This window comes from Pyrus communis, chromosome 11 (genome assembly GCF_041283825.1).
Source record: "Pyrus communis isolate YQ-2024b chromosome 11, ASM4128382v1, whole genome shotgun sequence".
In the NCBI taxonomy this organism is placed as follows: Eukaryota; Viridiplantae; Streptophyta; class Magnoliopsida; order Rosales; family Rosaceae; genus Pyrus; species Pyrus communis.
In genome coordinates this window covers 27,558,307-27,579,362 of record NC_142575.1, presented here as the reverse complement: position 1 = coordinate 27,579,362, position 21,056 = coordinate 27,558,307, and the positions used below count along the sequence as shown (strand labels likewise).

General features: G+C 37.2%; 3 protein-coding genes across 3 annotated transcripts; 1 reads left to right on the top strand and 2 right to left on the bottom strand.

Annotated features, from left to right (window-relative positions):
* Positions 1-3,958: 3,958 nt before the first annotated feature.
* LOC148693212 (uncharacterized) lies at positions 3,959-4,627 on the top strand. The gene has a single exon (XM_088679382.1). The coding sequence runs from the start codon at positions 3,959-3,961 to the stop codon at positions 4,625-4,627; it is 669 nt and encodes a 222-aa protein (XP_088535508.1).
* A 1,644-nt stretch (positions 4,628-6,271) lies between these two features.
* Positions 6,272-7,115, bottom strand: LOC137743543 (uncharacterized). The gene has a single exon (XM_068483459.2). The coding sequence runs from the start codon at positions 6,985-6,987 to the stop codon at positions 6,445-6,447; it is 543 nt and encodes a 180-aa protein (XP_068339560.2). The 5' UTR covers positions 6,988-7,115; the 3' UTR covers positions 6,272-6,444.
* Positions 7,116-13,296: 6,181 nt separating this feature from the next.
* LOC137742577 (vacuolar protein sorting-associated protein 25) lies at positions 13,297-14,160 on the bottom strand. Its single transcript, XM_068482487.2, has one exon. The coding sequence runs from the start codon at positions 13,987-13,989 to the stop codon at positions 13,447-13,449; it is 543 nt and encodes a 180-aa protein (XP_068338588.1). The 5' UTR covers positions 13,990-14,160; the 3' UTR covers positions 13,297-13,446.
* Between the last annotated feature and the right edge of the window lie 6,896 nt (positions 14,161-21,056).

Sequence of the window (21,056 nt, the reverse complement as noted above, 5' to 3'; positions counted from 1 at the left end):
TTAAATAGGCAAATTGTTTCGGATTGAATTGAAATTTTGCAAGGATGATCTATGAATTGAAACTTACAAAATAGACGGTTCGGATTATTGAAATTCGATGTAAAGTTGGCCCCACACCTAGTTCTCATTTTTTTTCAAAAAATGAGAATCCCTTTACATAAAGGGCCCAATAGTTTCTAACACAAGTAAATTAATATGCATTTCTAACACGAGTAAATTGAATTTTGACATGCTAAAGCAGTTTAATTAGTATTATATAAAGAAAAAAATTAGAGTAATTATTTTGCAGGATGCAAGGCATATGTTAGAGTCCTTTACGACTTGGAAGGCTACATTTGGGCGCCGAGAGACAAATAAAGTTGCTCATCGGCTAGCGAGATTGGGTTTATCGTTGAACACTCAAGTTTTATGGTTTGAAGAACCTCCGGATGTAGTTTTTGATTTGTTTTTAGAGGATAATATTGTTACTTAATTTAGCGGTGTGTGACGCTCTTTTTCCCTTGAACCGGGTTGAAAGCCCGGACAAAGTTTTTATCGAGGCTCATTGTATGCACCCTATCTTCAAGTGTTGTACGGTTACATTCTAATTAATAGAATATTGTACTTTCTCAAAAAAAAAAAAAAAAAAAAAAAACACAGAAATTAATTGTACCCGAACAACGAATTTAACGATCTCCAACGTCTATACCTGTAGCAAAGAGAAAACTAACTGAGTTATCAACTATAGATCTTCAAAAAGATTGTTTAAACCGCAAAATCTCGAATAGGGGTCTAACAGTTTTGCCGTTCAACAACTTCATAGACAAATACCAAGCAAAGCAATGTCGGATTCCCAAGCCTTCATTGATCATTGATCGAGCAAACGTTAGCATTCTCTTTCGTCGTCACCATGAACACGTTTGAAGCCCTTAAGCTTGTCATCCCACCTTCTGTTTTTTCTCTTCTTTCTTTCATCAGCACGATGATTTTTGTATATGTCTGCATCATAGCATTCTCCATCATACTTACGTTGATTGTCATCGCCCTCTTTTATGTCATCTGCGAGTTCGTCAGGACGCCCTTTTACGAGAGGAGTAGTAACCCTGATACTGAAGCCGGGGATCAACAACGATTTTTTCAACTAAACAACGGTTCGGAATGGGACGACCAAGCTACATTTTATCAAGCAACCCTCCTTCATAATTTAAGGGTTTTGGAAATTTTGGACTCGATTGTTGAGGCATTGGAGGAAAGAAGAGACGAGAGGCAGCAGCGAGAAAGGGAACAAGTTTTGGAGAGCAAAATGCCACCAGCTATAGCTTATGGAAGCCAAGAAATTAAAATTTACTGTAAAGATTGTGTTATTTGCATGGAGGTTTTTGAGACCAATCAATTGTGTCAAGTTTTTCCCTCATGCAATCATACGTTCCATTCCAACTGCATGAACACTTGGTTGAAGAAGAGCCTAACTTGCCCGATTTGTCGTAATTGTGTGTTAGATTTATGAGGCTGGCATGTGTCTACGCGAAAATATTGTACAAGGCGTTTTTTAATCATTATTTTTGGTTGGACTGTCGTCTTCGGCAAGAGCCTACCATGGTGGAGCACCGTTCTCTCTCCAATATTGGCAACGTCGAGGCCATAGATTTGTCAAAGTAAGTTGCGATGGGGTTTGGTTCTCCGACGAGGTCAGGTGGACGGACTAGATGTTTGTTAGTAACAAATTCTAGGTGGTTCGAGCAAAGTTCCCAAGTTTCAAGGCCACTTAAGTACGACGGTGGCGGTCAAATAATGTTGAGGAATTGAGGATTGCTCTCATCCAGGGTTGGATAGTGCTTCAATCTCATGCGAAGTTTTTGAAAATGAATTTTCAAGGAGCTTTTGTGTCTCAAACGATGTCCATTCGGTTGCATCTCATGGCTTACATGAAATGGAGACAAAGGATCCGGCATCCCAAATCTATTGCTTATTGACAAATGAAAAATTTTCAATACACAACAACACGTGATTGATTTGGAACGCCAAATAATAGTGTTTCTTTCATTCAAGTCTCTTTCCCATAAATGACGCACTAAGTGTGTTTGAGTATGATTATGCTCGATTTTCCCCTTGATTATGCTTGATTGGTTTCTCAGCTTCGTAAAAGGATGTGCACATTTTATCTTCAATCCCATATTATTTGTAGAAAAAGTAAATTGAAAAGGATAATACATACTCACCAGTGAATATTTTATATATGTACTCATCTTTTGGTTTGGTCCAATAAAAAAATGTCACGTGTTTCTTGTTTTTAATGCTCAAGAAAAATTAAGGGTGTATTTTTGCTCATCACCATAAACTATAATGTATGCTCACCATACATCTCATTATCTGACACGTAATCTTTCACTTAATCATAGTTAATTTTTGTTCGAAATTGGAAAAGGAACATTTAATATTAGTTAACCAAAGTTGAAAAAACATGTGTCAGATGATGAAGTGTATGACGAGCATATACCATAGTTATGGTGTTGAGTAAAAGTACTTCCAAAATTTAATGATACGTTGTTATTTTTTAAAATAATAAAATATGTGTGAATTTATCATTTGACGTAAGTACTTACTAGTGAGTACCCAAGTATTATCTACTTGTAAATATAATACCTTTTGTTCTTTTACATTTCACTAGAAAAAATGTTTCTTTATATTGATGCTTGTGAGAATTCTTTATAATACCCATGTAGTAAGTACTGACGTATACGCTGGCTTACTAAGTTTTAAGTTCACACCAGGCCTAATCTTGTGTCGAATTGGACAAGAAAGTACATATTTCCAACTCCAATTCAAAAAGTTTTGAAAAATGGAATTTCATAAATGCATGCCGAAATCAAGATCAACAATACTTGGATACTCAAAGATAAGTAGGAACTTCTACTCAAAATTCTTAGTGTTTTAGTAATGAAGTTTTGTACTTATGATCAAAATCACATTGTAAAGATTATCTCTGTAAAAAATTAATTAAAATTAAGGTCGTTTAGTCAATCTATTGTAGCCAATACATAGACGGTTCATAATGCTTTTACCAATACCGTTCATTTGTTTTTAAATAGTTTAATGACTAAACGACCTTAGTTTTAATTGATTTTTTGTAGATGTGATCTTTATATGGTAATTTATAATATGAACGGTTCTGATTATAAACAAGAAATTCTATAATTTGACAATGAACAATTTTGAGTAGGAATTCCGACTCATCTTTAAGTAGCCAAATATTGTTCAATCAAGATTTTAGAATTGGACTAATTTCGAGATTTAAATAAAATAACACTTATTTAGACTTCATCTAAAAAGTTGTGAAGTATTAATAAAATAACCTTTGTTTATACTTCACAAGACAAACGTAGTACGTATTTGGGTGTTTCCATTTCGTCTAGCGACCGAGTTTGGCTAATGTTTGCGCCTCCCGTGATTCCTATTAGTTGAGGTCATAAATTATGTTCCTGCCTAAACTCTCAAGTTTTACTTGTTAATTCTTTGGTTAGTTACGTAATTCCAAGTAACCCGGAGTAACCAATTAGGTTTATGATAAAATTAAGAAATTGAGATAACCCTCGGGAAACTAAATAGTAAAAGTGTTGGTTATAGCGTAACTTCCCCTCACAACATGCAACATACATGCAGATCGACTGCCGTTGCGGCGGCCGGTGCCCAACTGCAAAGCCATTACTGGCATAGTAAAATAAATTTCACCTCCGCCGTTACCTTGGTGGTTAAAAAAAAAAAAAAAAGTGCACCTATTTTTGGAATGCATCCAGAACAAAGTAGAGTTGTGGTTCTAGTGTCCTGCTCTACCTTGACGTTAATTAATTAGTTGCATAACAAAAATAATAATTCCCAGAAGGGTTTTGGCAGCTCTGGAAAAACAACTTCATCGATGAACAAATAACAAACAAGAAACCAAAAATACTGCAGGACTACGACCGAGGGTACGTTCTTCATCATGAACACCATGATTTCTAATCCCAGAATTCTTCATCAATCTCCTCATAATCCTTTTAGTTTTTTATCGTGCATTTTTGCATTCGGAATTGCAGGCTTCTTGTTTCTTCTAGGCCAAGCAAAATTAACGACTCTCAGCCGCCTTGTAGTTCGGATCCGCAACTTAGCGCTCTGCACTGCGGCTTTGTTTCTCATTGCCTTGATGCATCACATTGTTGGAACCATACTTTCTTGGCTTCCAAACAGAAGCCATAGCGATCAAGAATTTGAAGGTGGAGACGACCGGTTTCGTCATCACCATGATCAAGACACATTGCCACAAGCACCTGCACAAGATATCGTAACATTGTTCCACACGGTTTTAATGGAAGTGCTAGATAGAGTTTGGGAGGACTTGGTGATGGAGGAAGGGCAAGAACAAAGGCCTCAGGCTCTCCAAGTTCAAGCCCTAGAGGCCCTCCCACCGCCTTTGACGTACTGCAAAGGTGGCCGGGACATAGCATCGAGTTGCTGCAGTGACCGGTGTACCATTTGCTTGGAGGATTTTGTGGACGGCGAGTTCTGTCGTGTTTTTGCGTGCAAACACATGTTTCATTCCGACTGTATTGATCATTGGTTAAAGAACCATCTAACTTGCCCAATTTGTCGAAACTCTGTTGTAGATATCTGACATTGTAATTCACATTCATGTTGTATAAATTACTCAAAATTTCAAACGTGGTTGTTTTATGAACAAGTTTCCGACTATTTTCCAGAGGAAAACTTCTTTTTTTTTTTTTATCCCATCAAATAATAGCATGCCTGCATTCCATTTTTAAGATTGGACAAGAAATTTTGTCGAGTTGAAGGTAGAAGACGAATTACTCATAAATGAAGCATTCTGATTATGTAATAGGATTACAAGAGATAAGTTTGCGACATATATATTTGATCCCTTCTAATATGTTCAGACTGAAAAGGCATTTAATATAGCCTTAAATATACCTTGAATTTTATGATTTTTCCAGTCCAACCTAATCCTAGACAACAAACAAGCCATCATCCATTTACCATAACCAAAGATCCCACTTCATAAAAACCAGAAGCGTCAACAAATAAACCAAGATTTAACCATGGATAAGCAAGTCAAATCATAAAAAGGAACTAAGTAGCTCAATACACCAAATACTAATCTGTTGACGTCATGTGGGAGTTTGATGTGGAAGATGACTATTTTGGAGTACTAGTAACAATTGTCAAAAACTATCATTGACTTCATTGACACGAGTCAAGACGGCAATTGTATTACGTACGTACAAGTATTGCCAAATATAATTTTTGTGTGACTTTTTTTCCAAAATTATGTACTCGTTGTCCCCTTAGGTTCGCGGAATGGTATCTTTAGGAATGAATCTACTCATGATAATTCCACTGGTTCAAATGGCCTCAGGAGTCAGGAGTAAGGGAAAGCCCTAAGCCCTAGAGGCCTGTACGCAGGACCAAAGGCCCACAGCTTACAACCCTAACGACTACGTCTTTCCAGACAAGGTTAGAATATGCATTTCAAAAGTCTTGTGCAAAAATTGGTGTAGCAATGTTATGAAAGGTCTTATTTTCAATTCCCGCTAAAGGCGAATTTGAACCACATTATTGCTAGCTCATTGTCAGGCTCAGCCCACCCCCTCCCCTTAACATACACAATATCGTTTATTCAAAAGAAAAAAAAGAATGTTAAAGAGTCCTAGCCTTGATAAATGACACGAATTAAACATAAAACCATGATGCACATAATTCTCTTCAATCTCCTCAATGGAGGATTTCTAGGAAAACTTCTTTATTTTTATTGACAAGGGTTTTGAGCTCAAAATTCATGAACGACAATTGTTAAGGAGCTTTGTTGGAATTCCAAAATATGCAAAGTAAAACAGAACAGAGGGAGATGGGACAACCATCTTACTCCGTAACTCACTGAACCAATCCGAGACCCCTGATCGAAGAATGACTGATGAACACAATGACCAAAACTCGACGAATCCAAGTCCTCTCAAAGATGCATTCTATTGTCATACGAATAGAAGATTGAACCAGAAAATCATGCCACTGTTCCTACAAAACAAATGCATTCGCACTCTTGGATGCACTCGAGTTTCTGTGCTCGATTCCCCCTCCCTCAACATCGAAAATTTTTCGCCTAATAAGATGTCATTGAGGACAGAAGCAGAAATCTAACACTACTCTCCTTACCTACATTTGCAACACCACTCTTGTTTACACCAAGATTTCTCCATAGGATCAATTCTCACTACAATTTCTCAACCAAAACCAAAACCATGGATAACAAACACAAGAATCTACATTCGAATTCGCAACCCAAATCGAGATTTCAGTGCCCAACCTCAAATTACGTAACACAAAACAAATTCTCAGCATTCACAATTCATAACACAAATGTTTCACTGTCACTCGCAACAAAAAAAAAGAAAAAAAAAACCAAAAACAAATATTAGTTTAGGGAGAGTCCATAGGATCCTTCCTGGATTTATTTTTCGTTTCGGAATTCTTCATCTTTCTTTTGCTTGGGTCGTCATCCTGTTTATACCTGAAAACAATACGACCTCTAGTGGTGTCGTACCGGCTGACCTCAACCTTAACTCTGTCTCCGATCAAAATTCGAATGAATTTCTTTCGGATTTTCCCAGAAATGTAGCCGATGATAGTGTCGGCGTTGTCTAATCGGATTCGAAACATACCGTTGGGGAGCGACTCCGTGACCAACCCTTCTTGGCTGAACTTCTGCTCGTCCACTCCCGGGGATTTGCTCGCGGCGACAACGAACGGGAACCGTTTGGGGCTGAGGAAGAAGTGGTTTCCGACAAGACAGTGGCTGCTGCTGCTGTTGGTGATGTGGAGATGGGACTGGGGTTTTGGGTTTGGTTGGAATTTGAGAGTTGATGGGGTGAGGGTTAGGGTTATGGTTAGGGTTTTAGAGTGGAATGGGGGAGAGTGGTGGACGATTGGGTGGCGGAGGGAGGATGATGGCGAGGCTAACATGGCTTTGGTGGTGGTGCTGGTAACGGTGTTCGCTTTTGGTGTCTGTTTTGTGGGTGGAGACAGGAAAGGGGAGGAGGTAAAGGGATTGGGTTTGGGGATTTTTGAGGATTGTTTTGACTTTTGAGTAAATATTGGATTCTGTCGAGGGTGAATATGTAGTTTCATTAGAATTCTTTTTCTCTTCTTTCTCATTTTTTTTTATGTGCTGATAATCTCATCTTATTATCCTATTTTCCCATTCATATTTTAATAAAAATTTCAAAAGTATCAATAACATGTTTATAATTTTATAAAAAGACTTTTAAATCCCTACCCATTTCTCCCCCATCGTCTCTCTTCATCCTCGTTTCTCTGTTCCTTTTCATCTCTCTTTTCTTCGGCTTCTGCACTGACCACCACAGCTGGAAGCACGAAGGCTCAAGAGGAGCACGACAAAGTTGTGGTGGTGGAGGAAGGGCAAGAGGAGTGCTCCTCTCCTCTGGGGCAAGTCACTTCTCGTTTGGGGCTTAAATTTCAATTTACATTGAATTTGAATGGTTGTGGAGATTGAAAGTGTCATCACGGCGGTGATTAACTTTTTAGTTTGTTTTTTTTTATTACCCCGAACTTCATTGCTTGATAGTTGCTACAAGTGCAAGTGACTTGTTGTCGTAGTACAAAATCTAGAAATGCATAGCTTGTGGACAAGATTGAGAAAATGGTATTGGATTCTGGGATTTTGGGTTGGTTAATTGATGCGTTTTGCTGCTAAAGGAAGTTCCAGGGAAGACTGGAGGTGGAAACAAGATAACGATGGTGTGGTGCTAGTGTTGTGATAAAGGTTATTTTTGGAATAATAGAGGGTGGGAAAATAAGATTTTTGTTTTTAAATTTTTATAGTGGGTGAGATTATAATGGGATGAAGAAATAAGACAATGGGGTGGGTCTAGTAATACTTTTTTTTTTTTTTTTTTTTTTTTCAGTATAACAATATTTTTATACTAAGAGAGAGAGTTTGGCTAAGTCGTACAATAAGTAGTCTAATTCGGTATCGAATTTGTCAACTTCTCTTCTTCTAATTTTAAACATTCATTGAAAGAATTAACTTGGCGCTATTGAAGTGGAGTTTCTCTTCAATTCACTTCGTAGCCGATTTATAGAATTTTGAAGTTATAATTAGAATTATTAATATTATATATAACTCTATAAAGATTATTTTTGTAAAACATAAGTAAAATATTATATCGTTTAGTTATTAAATTATAAAAAAAAAATGAACGGATTTGATAAAAGTATTATGAACCGTTTATCTATTTTCTACTGTTAAAGCACACTTAATTTTAATTAATTTATTTATAGAGATGATATTTACAAAATAATTTATAATATAAATAGTTCTTATGATAAACACGTAATTTTATGAATCGAACTCGAAATAAATTGGGGAGGAACAACTCCTTAATCTTAAAGAGCCAAGCTCCCTTCTTTCGTAATGGCTAGAAAACTTATTAATGGGATGTAAAGTTTAAAAGGACGTCAATCTGAAACAACCAACCAAACTGGCCGATCCAAGCAGTAATGGTCAGTTTGATTTGGTTTTGACAAGAGAAAAGTCATGATTTAAAAATTGAATCGAATCATAATTAATTATTTTGGTTACGATTTTCAGCCTTTATAAACCAACCTGGACCGACTACTCGCATAACTAGGTAAAGATGCTGAATTTGAGAGTTAGAGACCACTCAAGATATTTGAATTGTAACTGCAACTACAGTTACAAAACTTTGAAGTTTAGAGTGACTTTTTTTTAGAAGCGTTATTGGCATTTTAAAATTTTAATTTTACACTCCTCACAAGTGCATTTTTTTCCTTTAAATATAGAAAGTTTGGATTGTAAAATGAGAATTTTGGAATGTTAATAACAATTCTTTTTTTTTTTTTATTTTAACAAATGATATTATCTACATTTTACAATAAAGGAGTGGGGGAGTGGGCTAACCCTCACAATCGGTTAGCAATAATGGGATTCAAAAACGAGAACTAAATCCAAGATCTCTCACTTACAAATGAAGATAAATACCACTAGATCGTATTACTAAGTGGTAAAGTATAGAGTGATTTGATATACTAGAAGAAAATAAGGTAGTAATAATCGAGTTTTGTTATTGTAAACTGTAATTTGACCCCCAAAAAAATGGATTTACACTTGAACTTTTCAAATCAAATCTTTTGACATTTGTTTGATTTTGTTAAGACTAAAACCAAGTCAAACTATTATACTGTAATTAGTGTGATTCTAAATGTGGACCGGGCTTAATAATTTATACAAATTGAATGGACTGGGCCTTTCTTATTTATTAAGCTAGTCAATGTGAACCAATAACCAATCACTAGACTTCGAATGAGTTGAACTTTGTTGGGTAGAAGAATTTGAGAGCTGTGTTAGCATTAAGAGATGAAACATAACAAATCCGTCTAACTTTTAATGTTCGTAACACCACCATTTTTACCATTGTTTGTGCACTGTTTGTGTCTATACACTTGTGGACTCTACCTCGCCATCCAAGCCAAAATTTGACCCAACAATCAACTAAGTTTTGAAACCTCGAGGCTGAATTCAACAACTATAATATGCTTAATTTCTTCCAATATCTCGTGCCCTTCAACAAGACGAAAAAAAGTGTACTAAGTTATACATTTTAAAATGTGCCATAGGTTCGAGACAATAATCTCCTGTTATATATAGATTGTTATCGCAAGTGAATGGATGATTTATATCATGTCAATTGTCTTTTATATTTAAGCCAAAAACAAAATGTTGGTTTCATTTCAATTATTCTATCACACAATTGCATTGTTTTGAGAGAGTTAGTTTTCACACATAATTTTAACTTTCATACAACTCTATTTTGGCCATCGGATTAAATTAATCAAAAGAAAACAACTGTCCTGATTAAATATAACTGTGTTAGAGGCTAAAAAATCGTGTTCGTCATTTTTTTTTCATTGGAATGAAATTAACCTAGTAACCAAGTAGCAAACAAACGATAAAAAATTCCCATGTACGCTCCAAATTCATTTATCAGCAAAACCTCACAATAAAATAATATGCCACTTATTACTACATGTTAGTTAATATTCCTTGGCACTTCTGGGTGAAAAGTTTTAGGTTTAAAATGCGTGGATGGCGATTTCAATCCCACTTTATCTTCTCACCCTTTACTACAATCTATACTTGTAGGTTAGTTTCAATTCATATGGATGACGAGTTTGATGCCCAATTATGTGACTTGATCCCCCCATTCTTAGACTAAGTTGCACAACTAAGCAGGAAAGTAACATGACCAGTTTCGCTAATTTTTAAACTACCTAGTTTTGCAGACATGAGGGTGGCCAAATTGGCCAGAATAGTGTGTGCACCCCTCAACACTTAACTTTGAAATTTCGAATACAGATTAATTAGCTAGATTATCACTCGGATAACAAAAAAAATCAACAAATCAACAAATAAAAAATAAAAACACTCCATTTAATTAATTTTTTCATTGTCACAGTTAGACCTGGCATTTCAAATCCGATCCAACCCGACCCGTTAAAATGAGTATTCGGGTCGGATGGTCAACGGGTTAACCCTTTAAATAACGGGTCATTTTGGATCAACCCGCAAGACCAGTTAACCACCCGTTATTGAGAGCTTTTGTGTAATTTCAATAGTCAATAATGAAACCCCTGCTACTAAATCAGCACCTCCAATGCATTTCTTTACTCCCGTCCTCCTTTGGTCCTCTTCTTCGACTAGCTCACACTCCAAGTCTCCAAACTCAGCTAATGACAATTCCACAGCAGAAGAATCACATGTCAATGTTGCTATTGCTAACGACGAAGACAAGGACGACGACGACGAAGATGATGATGATACTGAGTTGGGAGTCTCGGATTCCGATCTTTCTCGGGATGTGAAAAGCATTGTCGACATCTTAAGTTTATGGAGCGAGTCGCTGGGCTCTGAGATGAAGAGGAAGCTCGATCAATGTGGCATAGCAGCCTCGTCAGAGCTGGTGGTAGCGGTTCTTTCACACGTGTGTGTGTGTGTGTGTGTGTGTGTGTGTGTGTATATGATGTTAGACTTTTAGTTACTGTTTGTAATTTAGGTTAAAAGATGTGTAATTTGTTTTGGAATGCAAAATGTGAAAAAAAAATAAAAATAAAAATTGTTAACGAGTGACTTATTAGATTAACGGGTTGAGTTTGGATAACCCATTAGCTTAACGAGTTGGGTTTGGATGATCCGTTAAATTAACAGATCGGGTCCAAACCCAGTAAACCCGACCCATTTACAGGTCTAGTCACAGTGTACCAGATGATGGAAATATGACCCAAGTCCAAGTGAAACACAAGCCTAAAGAATGACAAGTACTAATAAGAAACTCTTTAAAATCAATACCGAATGCAAAGTAAATAGTCTGTTTATGTTTATATACTAACAGAAGCACAAACAACACTGTAACTTACTTTCTCATAACTTTCATGTCCCTTCAATCTACTTCGATGGATGCAACGTCCACTGAACTGCTGCTGCAAGTATGAATGCAGCAAATAGCAGATCCACAAAACAAACAATGACATCCCAGGAACCAGATAAATGACCTGTATGACGATCAATCACAAATTTGGACGATCAATGGAGGATAGGATCAAAGGTTTGAGCCCCGTAAAGGTCATATGCATGGGGAAGTACACCAGAATAGTAATTCCAAGGTAAAATGAACAAGGAGGACTATCCTTTGAGTTCAGAAAAATGTTGAGGCTGATTTGAGGGAAAAGAAAGGCATCGAATACTAGACGGGCAAAGGACCTTAAATGCCCAAAAAGAAAATGCTTTACAATGTGCAATTTGTTCTGCTTGAAGTTCACAAACAAAGAAATGAAGCCTCCGGTGATGTGTAATAGTGCACAAACATTGAATACCATTTTCTCAGCACCCCATGAAACCATTAGGTTGGGATCGTGCAACTGCTTGGATCACTTAAGCTGGAGAAGACGTTGATGGAATATGAAAGCCAATAACGTGACAACACGTACGGTCATCTCATTCACCTCAAGCCATCTGCCAACTCTTACACGAGACATCTTGGCTTTCTCAGTTTTGCAAGAACAAGGCAAGTTAAGCACAAGTGGGAGCATGTACTTCAAAGTAAGAAATGCAAGCATGAGAACTGAAATAAAAGGGATAAGTTACGGTGTCCTTTCACATAGTAAAACTGGTATCCCACAAATGTGCACGCGAGTTTGCTGGAGATCAGAGACATGAGAGTAGAAACAACACACACGAGCATGCAGATTTTCTCATACGAACAGAAACAACACACATCTCCGTTCTATTTTTTTTCTGGAAAATTACAAGTTATTAGACACAGGCACCTTCTAATATTGATCCACTAAATCTACAGGGAAGAAAACAACACCCTCCAAACTACTGCTGCAGCCTGCAGGTAAACAATTGCAGCAAAAAGCAGGATCCCACAGGAATAAAGACATCCCAAGCTGTTGAGAAGATACAAGCACCAGGAAACACATAAAAATACGACTGATAGTAGCCAATATAAGCATTACTCTGCTCAAGAACATGATTTTGCACGAACAAGGCCTCAAACTTTAGTAACAAAGGGATTAAGTGCCCCATAATATGAAAGCCCATCATGGCAACTGAGATGAAATGGAGCAGATTACGGTGCTTTTTCACATGGAAGAGTCGAAATCCTGAAAAGATGCACGTTTATATGTTGGAGCTAAGATGATCACCTACTCTGTCATCCAGTTTCATTTTTCTGGAAGAAAAAAGGCTTATGACTCTAAGGACAGGTCTGAGTTAAAGAGTGTCAGCTTTTTCTCGTCTGCTTTCCATGCTTCCCTTAATTTTATCTCCATTCTTCTTTGAATTAATCGGAGGAAACTGGACATGGATAAAATCTCACAATCCATTTTTTCATTTGACAATGCTTGACAATCTAGATCTCTACAGGCCACCTATTTGATTCTTTCCGCACACAAATCAAACCGAAAGAATAAAAGCTCAGCGACTACAGTCAAAGGGTAACTTAATTAGAATTCATAGAGCATACTCTTTGTTAAGAATCTAGATGACACACTATAAAACAAACACCATGTAAACAATCACATTGCACCTGATAAATGCTTTGATGCATCTATAGTCCAAAAACCGATAGAAAACCATAATCCACAGCGAAGAAAGCAAATAACCATTATTGTACCTATGAATAAAAGCATGCCTGTGTAGATTGCAGCAAAGATTAAAGAGACAAAAGAAGATTCCCCAAAATCATATTCTCATAGCGATTACTGATTAGGCCTGAAGCATCTGTTGAACAAAAGTACCAATTCATCTAATCAAAACAAACATAGCATAATACAAATGGGGGTTTTTCCTAAACCTGGATTAAGAGTCCAAGGGTACCAAAATCAAATCGAAAACTTCACGCCCTCGTCATCTGCGGTAGTCCCCTTGAAGATTGCAAGCTTCCCTTTCTGCTCCAGCATCTTCAAAGCCCTCATCAGAACCGTCCGATCAATCCCATGAAGCTCCGTCCCCCTCGATTCAATCCCAGTTCGGATTTCCTCAACCGTCATCACACTATCCTCCAACCCATTGTCCTTGACGAAGTCCAGGACAATATTAGCCCAGTCCTGAATCCGATGCCATAAAACAAGGCACTTTCGGCGGCTTTTATCCAGCCACTCCGCCCGGCCCTGCGCCACCAACGCCGAGAGGAAGGCTTCCCGGGCTTCGTAGGTGAGAGATCGCTCGATCGCGGGGTTAGAGAAGAGCGGAAAGTCTTGGTCTTCCAATCCGATGACGAATATGTGGTGGGTTTTGCAGTAGTCGAGGATGAGGTCTTTCCATAGCTGTATCTGCTTCTCTCGGGTGTCTCTGACGGGTTGGAGTGTGAAGTACGGAGGGTAATTGAAGAACTGGGGAAGCTTGAAATCTCCCAATTTCTGCATCTTATACTCTCTTGGAGGCGATCAGAGGCCGGAAGCTTGACTGTGGCGGAGGACGGTGGGAGTGGGTAGTTTACTGGTAGAGGAGCAGAGAGTTTCTGAGGCTAAAAGATCAGTCCGACGCCGTTTTGCTGACAATTGACGAAACAAGGGGCGGCATTGAAAATATAAGGGAGTCCTCTTTGCAAATGCTTTTCACCCTGCGGAAATATACGTAACTTTCAAATCCAAACCGTTCAAAATAATCAAAACGTTCTGAATGTGCCACGTATTTAATGGTCCAGTTTTCCTGACCCTTTTCCCCACTCCGTCTCCCTTCATTTTTCCTTTTGCAATTGCCGAGTCATGTATTTCCACGTCGGGTAATGAAGGAATATAAATTTGTAGATAAAATTTGTACATTAAATGATGTGTTCCTAATAGGAATGAGTATATTTATCAACGTCTAAGTTATAATCTATTCATCAACTTTCATGTTATTTAGTTTATAAATTTTTATCTACTAATTTAGTTTCTCTAGCATTACTCTTTCACACTTCACTATCTCTCTTTCTCTTATCTGCACACCAGAGTGTCAACATTGCTAGAAATGAAGAAATTAAGCTATGGAAATAGAGAGAGATATGTCGAAGATGTTTAGAGAGAGAAGGAGAATATTGCAATTGAATCTTTCTATTTCTGTTAAGTATAGTATTATAAGGCATTCTCACTATTTATACTCATACAACTCATAGCAACCTTGAGACAAACCTCAGCAACCACTAATAACAATAGAAGTGGCATCCTCTACATAACTCAAACGACACAATACACATATCCTTTATATTCTAACATTCCCCCTCAATCTTATGTTGGGAAACCCCATGCATAAGATTGGAACAATGATGGCTGAAAGAAGGAGAACATAAACCTTTGGTAAGGATATCTGCATACTGATCAGTAGAGGATACAAACTGAAGTGAAATAACACCTTGTTGAAAACGTTCTTTAACAAAGTGACAATCCACTTCAATATGCTTAGCTTTGGAGTGAAGAACTAGATTAGTTGCCAATGCCATAGCTGAGATATTGTCACAATGTAATAGAGGAGGAACAAAACTCGGAATAGGCAAGTCTTTAAGCAACCGTTGTATCCAAATAATCTCAACAGTAGTAGTGGCCATGGCTTCTACTTCAATTGAAGAATGACTAACTGTATGTTGCTTCTTAGAACTTCAAGAGATGGGATTGGAACCTAGAAACACCACAAAACTAGTTGTAGACCTTCTATCATTGGAATCACCAGCCCAATCCACATCTGTGTATGCCTTAAGATATAAACTTTTAGGCCTAAACAAACCTCTCAATCCATAGTTCCTCTGATATATCTCAAGATATGTTTGACAACAACAAAATGAGATTATAATGGAGGGTGCATGAATTGGCAAACCTGATTAACTGAGTATGCAATATTAGGTCTTGTGAATGTTAAGTATTGCAAAGCTCCAACAATACTCATGTAAGTAGTAGGATTAGAATTTAGAGGACTACCATGATTGAGTGTTTTTTTTATTAGGGTGACATGGAGTAATATAAGGCTTGCACTGAACCATATCTGTCTTCTGTAGCAAGTCTTGTACATACTTGGATTGATGAACAAATAACCACTGAGAGTGAATATTCAATTTGCAGGCCTAGGAAATAATGAAGAAGACCTAAATCTTTCATATCAAATTCCTTTGTCAATTGTTGGACCACAGGCTGTACACTAGCATCATAATCTCCAGTAAGGATGATATCATCCACATACAAAAGTAACACAACCAGATGAAGACCATCATGCTTGACAAAAAGAGAAGGATCTGCATAAGAAGCTGTAAAACCCAGTGAAAGCAGAAGAGAAGTAAACCTGTCATTCCACGCTCATAGAGCTTGTTTAAGACCATAGAGAGATCTGTGCAATTTGCAAATGTACTAGGGTGATGAACATCAACAAATCCCTAAGTTGAGACATGTATACTTCCTCCTTAAGAAATCCATGTAAAAAATGCATTTTTTTACATCTAGTTGCTTCAATTTCCAACCTTTAGTAGCTGCCAAAGATAACATGAGTCTCATTGTAGTTGGTTTCACCACAGGGCTAAAGGTTTCATAATAGTCTAGTCCTGCCTCCTAAGAAAATCCCTTGGCCACCAACCTCGTTTTATGCCTAGCAATGGAACCATCTGGATGCCTCTTGATCTTATAGATTCACTTGCAACCCATTAAGTTCTTATCTAGAGGTAGAGGAACCAAAAACCAAGTTTGTTGTTGAATAATGCATCTATTTCCTCTTGCATTGCTTGTTTCCACTCAACAGATTTGGAAACTGCAGTAATGGTTTTTTATTTCGTGCCAGTGGTAGACTGAACTGCAACATTGAAAACTTGTTTCTTTTTAGAAATACCAGACTTGGACATGGTCTGCATAGGGTGATAGTTCTAAGAAGAAATGGCCATATGTAGTAAATCTTGAATTTAAGATGTTGTGATATTTGGATTCAACTCTAATATATAAAAAGACTCAGAAGTTCCAGTGCCTGATGCAGTAGCAGCAGAGGAGACAAAATCATCATGTGGGAGAGAACTAGACTAAGTAACTTGGGGTGAGGAAACATATGATTGGAAAACATTTGGTAATGGTATAAGGATAATGGAGTACTGATGAAAAGAATTGGGATGAACAGTGTGTAGTGGTGAGATATAAGTTTGAGAGGAAGAAGACTGTTTGCTAGAAGGGTGAGACACTGTTGGATATTAAGTTTCATCTAATAAGACATGTCTAGAAACTATCAATTTGTGTTTTGAAACATCAAAGCAAATGTATCATTTGTACCGTGCATCATAGCCCAAAGAAATGCACTATGTTGTCTTAGGGTCAAGCTTATTAGTCCTATAAGGTTTGAAAGAAGGATAACAAGCACAACCAAAGACCCTTAAATGATCTAATCTAGGTGGAGAGTGAAATAAAACTTCAAATGGTGATTTCATTCCAAGAATAGGTGTAGGCATCCTATTGATTAAGTAAGTTGTAGTAGCACATGCATGACACCAAAAATGAGTGGATAAAGAAGCATGCTGAATAAGAGTAATAGTTGTTTCAACAACATGCCTATTCTTTCTTTCAGCCAAGCCATTTTGCTCAGACTTATGTGGGCATGAAATCCGGTGAATTATGCCTTTGGATCTAACATATTCTTCACCACCATCACTTTGTAGAATTTTAATAATCTTGGCAAAGGAATTGACAATATAAGCTTGAAATTGAACAAAGAGTCCAACCACAACAACTTTATTGATAATATGGAATATTCATGTATACCTAGTACATTCATCTACGAATGTCCAAAACAACAGATTTATTGGTAATATGGAATATCCATGTATACCTTGTACATTCATCTATGAATGACATATACTACTTGTAACCTTCTAAAGACATTTGAGGAGCAGGGCCCCATACATCTATATGTATCACCTTAAAAGGAATTGAAGACTTAGAGACATTTACATGAAATGGTAGTTTTGTGAATTTGCTTTTCAAGCAAGAAGTACATGTCTAAATGTTTGTGGTACTATGAAATGGAATGGAAGACTTACTAAAGGCTGTTTGTACAACAGAATTTGTAGGGTGTCCCGATCTATATTGTCATAGGGTAGAATTAACTTTTTGCCCAAGAAATGCTACTGAAGGACTTGTTGAAGGTTTGAACATAGGAATAGGGTAAACTTCATTGTTACTCAGTCCTTGGAACAATGTTCTCTAGATGACCTTGTCTTGTACACAACTAGAAAACTCATCAACAATGCATTTGCAACTGTTATCTTTACATAACTGATGCATAGACAACAAATGTTGAGATAATTATGGAACATGCAGCATATAATTCAATCTAAAATTGTGTGACTTAGTTGAGAGATTGGAATTGCCAAAATTAGCAATGTTTAAACCTTTACCATTTGCACCAGTGACAGTGTCATTAGTAGGATAAGGAGCTGCCATATGAACATTAAATAGGTCATTGGTTATATGATTGGTTACCCCATAATCAAGAAGCCAATACTCCTGTTGTGGTGCAGAGTGTAATGTATGATTCCGAGCATTCATAGCAACGGGAAAGTTATGCGATGAACCTTTAGTATGCTAAGATAACTGATGATACATTGTAGCAACAGAATTGTTTGGCATATTAGCCATTCCAGGATTTGTAACTTGAGGATGCACAGAAGGTTGATATTGTTGTGGATATGATTGAAAGAACTATGGTGAGTTAAAGGGTTGATTGGCAGCTTGATTCATATCAAAGCATGTAACTGCAGTATGTCCCACTCGATGACGAATTTGACAACCATTCTGGAAACAAGTAAGGGCATAATGGCCCTTTCTATCACATATGTGACACACCTGTTGAGGATTTTGAGAAAACTATGATCCTTAAGGTAGAAATGAGGAATGTGAGAATGAATTGGCACCATAAGAAGGTTATTGATTATATTGTGGCTGATTCCCAGAAAAGAACTTCTTGCCTTTGCCTTTGGATTTGAAATTGTTCCCTTTGAAATTATTGTAAGTGCCTAAGCCATATTAAGATACAAAAGCCTGAGGTATAGGAAATGGAAGTTGTGAAAACTGAGGCATGAATAACATAGGTGCAAAGTGTTATGGAAATGAAGTTGTAGGAACTGGCAACATGGTTCCAGATGAACTACCAAGATCAGGTCCTGAAGAATAAGAATTAGTACCCGAAGAACCACCAACATCAAATGTAGAACCAGTAGCTTGAGCATGCATGGCTGACATGAGAGGAATCTGTTTAGTAGTTTCATCTAATGTAGATTCTTCTGCCTTCAGTTATGATCTAAGTTCCTTGAGAGATACTAGATTCTCACGACCACGAATCACAACTTTAATGGTGTTATACTCAGGGGGTAAACCTCTCAATGCTACAATAACAATGTCCTCATCAAATATGAACACACCAACTGTAGCCAATTGATCCATAGAATCTTTTATTCTTTGCAAGTATGCATCAATATTCTCAAAGCCCTTCTTAATGTTTTGAAGATCAATTTCCATTTGCACAATGCTAGTTCTAGTCATATTGGCAAACCTTTCATGAAGACAAGTCCACACTTCTTTCGAGCTTTTACAACTAATCACACAAGACAGTGCGACAGTGGATAAAGTGGCAGTAATGAGTGTTATCAAAGCCTTATAATGAATCTTCCAAACTTTATATGCATTAGTTAAAGTGTGATCATTTTTCACTGTGTCATTGTCAGAGTCAGAATCATCAAAAAGTGCAGGGCAAGGAATTGATCCATCAAGGAAGCCTCGAATTCCATTGTCATCCAACAACAATTCCAATTAGAAATTCCAAGTAACATAGTTCGAGTAGTCAAGTTTTGCCATAACATAGTTCGAGTAACAGTGTTACTCACACTTGGAATTAAAGAGGAAATTGGGGATTGTGTTAGAGCTAATTGTGCAGTGGTAACTATGTTTGGATAATTAGAAATCACAAATCTTGAATCACAAGAAAAACTAACTGTAACAGCAATTTACACCACAAACAAACATAGTACACAAGAAGTGTAGCAATATCATAGCAGAAGGGTCACAAACAGAATCAAGAATCCACTACATTAATCCCAAAAAATTAGGGTTTCAGGAAAAATTGCAGAGATCTCAACAATTAACAATGATACTACTTGTAAGTAGGAAAAATATCACCTCTGTAACCGACGAAGACGAACAGCATCTCAAGAACATAGAAAATCCCCAAAATTCTAGGTTTTCACAGAGCACCGACTTTGAACAACGACAACTAAAATTAGAAACAACAACCAGAACTCTGACGAAGATCAAAGAAGAACAGTAACAATCAAAGAGAGCGGAATTAAGAAGAAATATCGTCAACCGATGGTGTTAATCGTACCAGCTCTGATACCATGTCAACATTGTTAAAGTGAAGAAATTAAGCTGACACGCCCGACCCTGATATTCCCCGAACACCAGGGTAGACATGTGCTGGCCGACACCCGAATGTGACAAAGCCATATTAGAATGCATGAGTAATAATAATATAAACAATACTTATAAAGTTAAATACAATGATTATGCAACTTAGGAACTTGTTTAGACCATACAATCTAACTAAAACACTAAAGGGAATAATACAAAATTGGATAAATAAGAGAGTAGGTCCTACACTGAGAGGACTCAAAGATGTCGATGCGGAAGTCACTACAAGAAAAGTAGTCATTATTGACGAAGATTTTCCGAGGGCCCAAAAAAACTGTTGTAAAAAGCACATTTTGCAACCATAAAAAATGGGTCGTCGGTAACATGGCATGAAACAAATTTTTATTACCAACGCACATAATGTCCTCGAAAAAAGTCTCAAGTTTTGTCCGAAATGCACTTTTGTTTGGCGAGAAGAATTGGTGCCAGTTGTATTAATGATGTGATATCCCGTCCCCAAAATTAGTATTTTATTTTATTCTTGACGTATTTCGAAGATTTAATTGAAACTAGTTCGTTAATTCTCCAAATTTGAGAAAAATGAAGTGAGGGGTACTTTAGTCATTTCCAATTTTCTCGACCTTTTCGATCTATTCTTGAGTTGGTTAGGTGGAGTTCAATTCCATGAGCGCGTAGGTGTAAACAGATCTTAATTCCAAGTCAGAACGAAGAAGTTAGAGTCGTTTGAAGTTGGTGGCATTTTGGTAATTTTACCAAAATGCTATAATTGAAGAGAAACCTCTAGAAAATGGGGGAGGTTTCTTAAAAAGAAAAAGGGAGGGGTCTGATTCTAACCCGTTTTGGGGGGGAGATTGGACTCGTTAATCCACCAACTTGACCGCTTGTATCTCCTCTGTTCGAGCTCCATTTTGGGTGATCTTGGTGTCCATGGAAAGCTCTTGATGAACCCTACATCTCTGTAGTGTTAGATTTCCCATTTTCTTTTCCATATTTGCAGTTCGAAGCCACAAAGCCCACAACTTTTCAGGCTGTTTTATCATTTTTCCGGTGATTCCGGCAACCATTTC

Excerpts from the sequence above, each read along its gene's own strand:
- LOC148693212 (XM_088679382.1), top strand. The coding sequence starts at position 3,959 with ATGAACACCATGATTTCTAATCCCAGAATTCTTCATCAATCTCCTCAT.
- LOC137743543 (XM_068483459.2), bottom strand. The coding sequence starts at position 6,987 with ATGTTAGCCTCGCCATCATCCTCCCTCCGCCACCCAATCGTCCACCAC.
- LOC137742577 (XM_068482487.2), bottom strand. The coding sequence starts at position 13,989 with ATGCAGAAATTGGGAGATTTCAAGCTTCCCCAGTTCTTCAATTACCCT.